The sequence below is a fragment of the Oreochromis niloticus genome, linkage group LG11, assembly GCF_001858045.2.
Source record: "Oreochromis niloticus isolate F11D_XX linkage group LG11, O_niloticus_UMD_NMBU, whole genome shotgun sequence".
Lineage (NCBI taxonomy): Eukaryota > Metazoa > Chordata > Actinopteri > Cichliformes > Cichlidae > Oreochromis > Oreochromis niloticus.
In genome coordinates, this window is record NC_031976.2 from 29,032,625 (window position 1) to 29,042,364 (window position 9,740).

The 9,740-nt window shown below is 35.2% G+C and overlaps 1 protein-coding gene across 1 annotated transcript; it reads right to left on the reverse strand.

Moving 5' to 3' along the window:
* Positions 1 to 3,461: 3,461 nt before the first annotated feature.
* On the reverse strand, positions 3,462 to 9,466 carry LOC102080855 (sialic acid-binding Ig-like lectin 10). Its single transcript, XM_025911200.1, has 9 exons — positions 9,301 to 9,466; positions 8,741 to 8,843; positions 7,932 to 8,345; positions 7,351 to 7,671; positions 6,970 to 7,227; positions 6,156 to 6,413; positions 5,782 to 6,066; positions 3,952 to 4,060; positions 3,462 to 3,856 (listed from the first exon to the last, which is right to left on the reverse strand). Exons 2-9 carry the CDS (start codon positions 8,799 to 8,801, stop codon positions 3,748 to 3,750), a joined length of 1,815 nt encoding a protein of 604 aa, XP_025766985.1. The 5' UTR covers positions 8,802 to 8,843; positions 9,301 to 9,466; the 3' UTR covers positions 3,462 to 3,747.
* Positions 9,467 to 9,740: the final 274 nt, after the last annotated feature.

Genomic DNA, 9,740 nt, shown 5'->3' on the forward strand with positions numbered 1-9,740 from the left:
GAGACAATCATATCCAGGTAAAATAATTTTCTTTAGCCACTGAGAGAAGGTCAAGGGTTTTCTTTATTCAGCAAAGCATATGCATTTGGAGATCACACTCATCAAACTCTCAGCCGCAGAGAGTATGATTCAAAGTATGATCCTTTTGTTCTTTCTTTTCATCTTCCACTTATGATACATCCTTTCTGACCCTACCACATAACTTCTCTAAAAACCCTCTTTCATCCATCATTGAATTGGGTCCATTTGTCAGTTTTATGGCCAAACTGAGTCCAAAAGTCTGCAAGACGCAATTAACAGTTAATCAGTTTGACAGTTTTGTCGGGTGCGCATGCCAGACGTAAACTGCTATCTATGCTAAGAAAGGGTTTTTCTCGCCTTCAGGCGACTGAGGAAAGAACCAGAATCTCAGGTGCAGCCCAGCGAGGCCAGGTTTGTTTACCGTATAGGCATTGAAGGGACTGGACACAATGTGGGACAGCACAAATAAACACAGATCAACACCGAGAAAGGGTCCTATGTGCATACTTCAGCAGTGCCAAGCTGAATTAACCCTATGTTGGACTAGTCACTCTTGGCCATAATGCAATCAATGGTCACTTATTGTTCCTTATTATTACATTTTCAAACACTATTGATCAGCATGTGGTCATACAAGTGGCACAAACGTTTTCATTACTATAATGGTAGATAAATTTGATCTAAATATATGGGTCATGTTATTTGAACATGCAGGTTAAAAGCTTAACACAGCAACTCCACTATATAAGACACATCATTGTAAGTGTGCACAGTATAGATGAGCACATATGATTACACAGCATTTATGTGAGTAATTATGATTACATATCTACAGTATAGAGGTATATAAGGTATATTAATTTTAACAATCTGTCTCATGCTCTCCCTGTTTCCACCAGCCTACACATAATTTCATATCCCCACTGTCTGGCTCTTTTAACCTTTGAGCGACAACACCTAACTTGCATACAGAATATTTCCATAACATTTATGTAAATGTATTTACGCACATTTACACATGTATTTACAGTGGGAGTGGGTCATACATTGACCTTAACACTTATTTTTCTCATTTGTAAATGAAAATCGTCCTTTTAGAAATGTTTACTTTACTTATTTCTTTCTCCCATTCTAATTAAACTGGCATGAAAATGAGTTTGAGCTACTTGTGATTAGTAATCACTCAAGTGTGAAGGTGTTGGATGAGATGGGAGTCAACGTGTTAAAGAGTGATATTTATTCAATCAGCTGTTCTCTGCAGTGACATGTATGTTCTGTCTTTGATTTGATTTGAGCTCCTATGTGAAGAAAAAGACTGGTTTATGATTTGTTGTATAAAGTTGCTCAGTGTATCAAGACTTTTAGCTAAGTCATATTGGATTTGCTAACTATAAAAATGCTTGCTTAATATAAATGCATTGTTTTTATGTTTATGAATTTATTCATTCTTGTTGGTTGCATTTGAATTGAAGAACATTCTGATTAACTAGATATATAGACATGTATTGAACAGTGAGAAGCAGCTACATTGAAACAATGACTCTGGCAATGCTAACTACTCTGTATGGCTCACACATGAGATATATATTAAATCATACCAAACTGGAACGAATGTTGGAAAGTAGGCTAACACATCTTCAGAGCTACTACTTGCAGAGATAGCTAATTCTTCACATCCTTAATATAAATGGTAAATGATGAATATGTATGAATGTCTACCTTTAATTTATGTCTTTTGGTAACACCAGTTCTCGCTAACTCGGAGTAACACAGTATCCTTTGTCGTAACAGTGTTGCTGACCCCAGGCTGAGGCACTGATGACTGCTGACTCTAAACTGGGGTTTTTCATCCTCACCTCTCTTCTCTATTTTTTTTCCTCCTCCTTCTTGCAACAAGATTTCAGGAAGTTTCTCAGTAAACCACTCAACTTTACAGACTGACATTCAAGTTCATCTGTATGCTATATATAATTACAAAATCTCCATTGTTTATTTAATAATGTACCTTTTTTAAAACCTACTGTTATCTTGAGATTTTGATGTAAATAGATTTTGATAGCTTAAGAATTTAAAAATGCTACTTTCTCATTTTCCCCATTTCTGCATATTTAGTCATATTTCATGCCCAAATAAGCAGAAGTGTTTGCTGCCTCTGCTAACACTTCTGCATATTTAAGCTTCTTCTGTATCCATTTATATTCTGCACCATCTCTGCTGTTCTTAGTATTGCTCTGAAACCTTATTTTAAAATTGTTATAACGATGCACTGCTCTGCACTTGTATTTGTGAAAATTATTTTTAACCATTTAAAAAAAGATCAGTGCAGCAGTTTGTTGTTTGTGTGCCTCTACAAAGCTGGACCCAGAGGATTGTGATCACCAACATTATATATGTCATTAAAAAAATCTCTTCAGTCTTTTTCACATTAAGATTGGCTTACTGACTTTCTTCTGAATTTGATTCCTGCTTTGTCATTCGTAAAGAGTAAAATATACATAGCAGTAATCTGAATATTTAATTATATCAGTCTGTGAAACACTAAATATTGACAAGATGAAACAGCAGTCTAAGATTTAAGATGAGACAGACTGTTTTGACTGAATCATATTTATTAGAAATAAATAATACTTCCTAGATATCAAATTTTAACAAGTTAATGGATTTATTTAAATCAGCTATGTATTATTTTTCAGTATGTTCATAAACGCAGAGCTTAAATTACACACATCAATCCATTCTCTTATGCTAATCCTTTATCATCTTGATAAAGTAACGCCGTTAGTAACGCTGTTACTTGTAACGCCGTTGTTTCGATCGCTGTCCATAATACACAGGTGCAGCAAACTAATAGGTTCCTATTCAGTCCTGTGAAAACAAATCCACATAACTCCTAATTAAAATAAATCCTCCTTCTGGTAAAATGTAATTATTATGAAAGCAAAATAATTCAGGCCATGTTAAATCTATGTTCCTTTAAAATATCAGTTTCTCTCACTGGAGTCTGCTGCTGCAACCAGCTGCAACTGTGCCGTACAACCTCTCTTCTTCCTCCTTTCTCTACCTTTTACAGAGATGGGCCAAAATCTACACCAGTCAGCTATTCCCAGTACTCAACTCCAAATACCTGGCTGCTGGACTAGACTGAAATCTCCACTCCCACATGTGTGTGGCTTATATCTTTCACAAACAAAAACAAAAACAAATGCATCCAATAATTGAACAGGAAAATATTCCTAACCCAGTGTTTCATGGGAGATTCTGTCAATTATTCCACCATGCCACATTTTACAACAATGGCAAAGATGAACAGTAGAAAAACTGTGCTGTAACTGACTGACCCCAGAGAGCTAGTGAATTGATCTGATCGATAAAAAGGTAGAATAATTGTAGCCTTGTTAGCTACAACCTGCTAAACTTACAAAGATAAAAGAAAAGAACAAAAGAAGCTCAATTTGCAGCTGTAGACATGTGAACAATTTTATTAAACTCTATGTATAAATTGAAATAGAAAGTGTAAATTATTACATAAAAAAACAATCTCATTTATTTACAATGCAATGTAAAAAATAATTAACAAATATTAAGCTTTAATTTAATAGACAATTTAAATTAAAATTTCTAATACCAGAGTATCTGCTTTAATAAAGACAATGAAACTAAATTAATTACCACACTATTGACAACAGGCTGCCATTACAATCACACAGCTATCTGAAACCTGACTTTTCAGTTTATATGTTGTGCAATAACATCATAATCTGATGATGCATCCACTTTTTGCAGTGACATGTAGGTTCTCTCCTCCTGATGTAGGTTCACCTTTTTTCTTGAATTCCTTTAATAAGAAGAAACAGAAGCTCATTATTGTCTAAAAGTCTTGACTGCATTCAAAGAGTCAAAAAACATAAAAATACAAGTGGAGAAACATACCAAAGGAACCATATGTAGGTTATGCAGAAGGCATTCAAAGTGAGAGATACACCAGCAACAATCCAGGGAAGAACTGTACTGTAAGAACCACAATGTTTCACATGAACTGCTGTAAGACACAAGAGAGCACACACAAACACACATATTTTATGTATCTTTTATATGTACACACACACACACACAGACACGCACACACACACACACACACACACACACGTGGGGGCTAAAATGCTGTGGGTGACAGATGTAAGCTTAGCTTTTTTTAAATTTTAGCGTTTCCAGGAGCCACAGCTGAGAGGCTAAACAGTCACATGTGTCCAGTGAGCTGCTGGTTGCCAACCTCTGCTCTACATCTATACAGTTGTGAACATACTGCACATATTTCGTCACGTTGACTGATACGTAGTCTGTAGAATGTTGTTGAGAAATGCTGATTCAGAAATGTTTAATGCAAATATTTCCTTTGTTTTGGATATTTTTTGTTTTTTAGATTTTTGTTTTTGAAAGTACAAATGATTTTGCAGCGCGCAATTCAATCCCCATTGTCCTGAATGTGAGACTTTTCTGCTGCTGCAGTTAAAGTGCAGATGCAGTCAAGATAAAAAAAATGCACTTTTTTGTTGTTTGATACAATATTTTCCTTTGCTGGAATAAAAATCAGCAATGTTCTGTGGCATACTACTAGAAACAAATGCTCTGGATAGTTTTTGTTTGTTAGGATGCCTGGGTCGTTGACCCAGAGGTTTTGAGTTCATTATATTATTTATCATTTCTAGTCTTTGGTTTCTTTGTTACAGTTCTGTCTTATGGTTTATGTCTCTGTGTTCTCTAGTTGCTGTCTCTCTATGTCCAGTCAGAGTCTGTGTGTGTAGTTCAGTCTGTGTTATGTTTCCTGTTTTGCTTTGAAAGTCTGTGTCTCATGTTAATGCGTCTGGTTTTGCTTCCTTTGTCTCGTTAGGCCTGATTTGCCCCAGCTGTGTTTCCCTCCTGTTACCCATTCCCTGATTGCTCCCTCTATGTATTTAAGCCCTGTGTTTCTCTGTGTCCGTGTCGCGATCTACCCTTATCTTGCTGTGTGTTCTGTTAGTCTTCTAGTGTGTTTATTTTGATATATCCAGTTATGTTACATTTGAGTTTAGCATTAAAGCTGTTTTGAGTTCAAGTTTTGCCTCCGAGTGTCTGCACCTTGGGTCCTCCTACTACCACTCCTGCCTGCACACAGCCTTCTCATAACATTGATGTTAATTAAATTATAATTTGGCATTTTATTTTATTTATTGCAACTGTATTATCTACTATACTTGTATTTACATAATATATAAGTAAACCATCAAGTTATATTTCAACCATTTGGTAGAGATCAATATTTAAACACTATAAGTTCTATTGAAAAAATAAAGATGGTGGTTATTATTAGTTACCCAAGTCAATAAGAAATGCAAACAAACAAAAAAATCCATCTCCACAGTCTAATCTGAATTTCTGGAACTCTTTTTTTCTGGAGAAAAGGTAATTTTTACAGAACATGTTTACAAATATATATTAAAATTTATCTATGGAGAAACCCTGATAATAATTACTAAAGTAAATGCTGCACCTATAGCAATTTCTGACCAATGATGACTTTGATGACTTTCAGGAATTACAGCCTAAAACTAGATGGTTGCTCTGCACTCGGGGGAAATAAAATGGAAAGAAAAAAGTTAAAAGTTAATATCCGTGGTTTCTGAATCATAAGTACTACATGCAAAAACAGAGGTTGTGTTAAAAGTACAGTACTAAAAATCTGAAAATGTTAAAGTGGAAAGTGTTTAGATGAAAAGCACAAACCATCTTTGTTGGACAAGTTGTTGTTGATCAGCAGGTTTTCTCTTTCTTCTCCATTTCCATTGTTGCTGACACATTCAACAGTGCTGTTGCCATGGTTTTTTACAGTTACACTGATAGTACTGTTGACTGTGTGGTTTAATACACTAGTAATGACAGAGTACTCAGTGTGGTGATTCAACAGAGGCCATTTGATGTTAGGTAAAGGAAACCCTTCACTGATACACAAACAGGTCAAACCATCAGACTGAAGCACACATCCTGAGCCATACTGTATCTTTGTATGCCCTGTAAATATGTAATCAGAATCATAAAACAGGGGACGCTGCAAGCTATAACCTTAATATGAATTTCAGGTTAAAATGCCATCTACTTACAAGTCACAGTTACATCAACATATGAAGCCAGAGTTGTGTCCAGATGTTTTACTGTACAGATGTACTGCCCTGAATGTTCTGATGTCACATTATGGACGACAAGTGTAGCTGACCCAGTGTCATTGTGCAGCTTTGTGTTAGAACTAAGTTTAGACCACACAATCAGAGATGGAGGAAAGCTTTCAACACTACAGGTCAGATTCAGAACATCTCCCTCCTTAACAGTTGTATTCCCAATGATCTGAGCAGCCCTGTTATCTGTAAAATACATTTCAGTGATTTCAGTGGTATATTTATGGAGAGGGCAAGTTACACTGACATGTAATCATAAATGAAGGATAAGAATGATAACAACGCGAGTTTAATTAATGCAAAGTGTAAAATGCCGCAAATGTCATTAAAATGCTAATTACAATTTGGTCACCGTACATTATCATCACAGGTTTCAAAAGGCTCCTAATACATTTCCTCTTACTTCCCCTGTATAGTGCAGTCTACAGTGTTCCTCTTTCTGAATAAAGTTTTACTCTACATCTATAAATAAAAGATATACATTTGTACATCGTCTTCAACTTTTCAAAATTATTTTAAATGACATTTTTGAAAAATGAAAGTAGTCAGTGGGATCACTGTCTAAATATTTCAAAGCCAATACACACAGATGTTGATGATATCACATATTTAACGAGGTGTGGCTGTAAGAGTTATTCAAAAGAATTACACTAATCTAAATGCACCATTTCAGGTACCAGATGAAACGAATATGACCACTGCTAAAAATGTTCAGCTTAAAAGCACAAAGTTGTGTACTTACATATCACTGTGATATTGACATCCTTCTTCAGGGTATTGTTCATATATGTAACTGCACAGATGTACTGTCCAGAATGTTCTGGTTTCACATTCTCAATGACAAGCCTGGCTGATCCAGAATAACTGTGCAGGTTTGTGTCAGAACCAAATTTAGACCACACAATCATGGATGGAGGGAAACTTTCAACACTGCAGGTCAGATTCAGAACATCTCCCTCCTTAACAGTTGTAACATCTCTGATTGCAATTTCTTTCTTATCTGTGAGATAAAAATATACATTTTACAATCATGTGATTTCCTTTTAAGACTCTGCTGATCATTCAATAGATTTAAAAAATAAATCAATAAATACAAAAAAATCAGGGGTTACAAAGTACTCACGGGTCACATTTACAGTCAAAGTCTTCTCTGTACTTTTTCCACCTGTAAAGTTGATGTTGCAAGTGACACTAGTGTTGTGCTGTTCAGCTGAAGGCTTAAAGGTCAAAGTTGAGATGTGTCTCTGTGTGAAAGCCGTCAGATTCTCAGTCTTGAAATCAGTGCTGTTTCCTGTAATGTAAGATTCAGTCCCTCCTGCTCCTCTCCATGTCCAGGTGATTTCAGGAACAGATCCAGAGCAGAGACCAGGAGCAGTGCAGGTCAGTGTGGCCTGTTGTCCCTCTGTCAGTGTGGGAATCATTACTGTGGGCTTCTGATTAAGACCTAATGGAAATAAATTGCATTTATGAAGCCAGATTAACTACCCGAAGTTCATCTACTACATCAATCTGACTTTCAAATAATACCATATTTAGTGAAAATCATAGTTTTACCAGGAACTGCTGCAGTTCCTACCAGCTACCATAGAGGCCAACAATTCCCCAAAAGAATGAATACTTCATTAAGGCCTTAAAAATACTAAATATGTTATTGTTATGAATATTTTTTTTCTACATGATTGTTCTTGGAATAGCTTTTCATACCTTTAACAGAGACAGTTACTCTCTGACTGAATGTGAGTCCATCTTGTTTTCCATCCCGTACACCAGTAACTCTGAGCTGATATGATCCTGAATCAGAGTCTTTGAGATCATTAATGATGATGCTGCAGTTTTTCTGACTCACATCAGGCTCCAAACGTGACACTCGTCCTTCAAACGCAGCCTGAGCTTTTTTGTCTGTGTTTTTGTTGCTGTGAAATATTATGTCAGTTTCTCTGCAACTGTGTTTAGCTGCTTCACATTTGTACCAAACTACATGTTGGGGTTTAAACTCATCAGCAGTAGTGAAAGAACACGGGATCACAACACAGAGTCCAGCCTCTGCTGTTAGTTCTCGCTCACTCAGAGTAACACAGTATCTTCCAACACAGTGTTGTTGTCCCCAGGCTGAGACACCTGTTAATGCAAAGGGAAAGATAAACATAGTGAAAGGAATATTTAGTTTGTAGCAATAACGATTATATCTAATTAAAGATATTACAGTAACTTTTATGTTTTACACAAGTTGCTTGTTTGTGCTATACACAAAAACTATAATTTTCACATTTTACAGCCTATTAAATCCAGACTATGAAATCTGCCTGGATATTGATTAACAATATCTCAGGACATTTTTAACAAAAAATAATTTAAAATGGCACACAACATGATAGTAAAGATGTAAATAGTAAAGGCACACATTTATGATGAACTGTCGATAATAATACATTCTTATCATCTTTTTCACATGCAAATATTTTTTTTAAAAACTACAAATATAGCAGAGTTACAATAAAGGAGAAGATACAAACCTGTGTCAGCAATGCTGCCTTTTACAGAGACAAACAGAGCCGACCAGATGAGAACAAACATGTTCGATGCTCGAGATGTTCAGTCTCTCCCTCCACAGAATAACTTATCCAGCAGATGAAGCAAACATGCAGAAATCAAAACAAAAATGAAAACAAAAAGTGAACAGCTCACATCACACAGCTCAATGAAAAATGTTGCATGCTTAGCTTTGAGTCATAGCGATGTGTTCTTTACCAACTGTGACACCAATATGCCAATACTCTAACAGTTGTTATGGTGAAGACCTTTCTTACATCTGTTTCTAAAATATTATTTAATGAATAAAAAATATTCTCACAGCGCAGCAATAGCAGCAATACAATCATACATTACAATAATAATCATTTGTAATAATAAATAAAGTATATTAGCTGCCAAATAAGAGTACAGCATTTGGTCATTCATAATATTTAATTAATAATTACTGGTCTTATTCCCCATCACTGCTACAGATGTGAAAAAGTCTTTACATTTCTTATTTTAAAAAGATATTTTGAAACACATTAAACTTTATTTTTACCTGTTTTACTTTATTCTTCAACACTGTCTTCTCACTGATGTCTGCTGACTCTCTAAACTGAAGTTTTTCATCCTCGCCTCTGTTCTTTTTCTTCCTCCTCCTTCTTGCAACAAGATTTCAGGAAGTTTCTCAGTTAACCACTTAAATTTACAGACTGACATTTAACTTCCACTGTATGCTATGTATAATTATAAAATGTTCATTGTTTATTAAATAATTTATGTTTTAAAACAAAATGTTATCTTGAGATTTTGATTTTCCAGCAATGGTGCCCCAATAAGTTTATATATTCATATAGCATCAAATCATCATCATTTGCTTCAAGGTCCTTTACACTGTAAGGTAAAGATTCCACAATATTAGAGTGAAAACATAACTTGTATATAACATTTAGCTTATCTTTACATCAGTTCAACATCATACAACTGATACAAGATAAT

Excerpts from the sequence above, each read along its gene's own strand:
- LOC102080855 (XM_025911200.1), bottom strand. The coding sequence starts at position 8,801 with ATGTTTGTTCTCATCTGGTCGGCTCTGTTTGTCTCTGTAAAAGGCAGC. Across the intron at positions 4,061-5,781 it reads CAACTTGTCCAACAAAGATG|CAGTTCATGTGAAACATTGT; the intron begins GTTTGTGCTTTT and ends TGTGTCTTACAG. Across the intron at positions 3,857-3,951 it reads ACCTACATATGGTTCCTTTG|GAATTCAAGAAAAAAGGTGA; the intron begins GTATGTTTCTCC and ends TTCTTATTAAAG.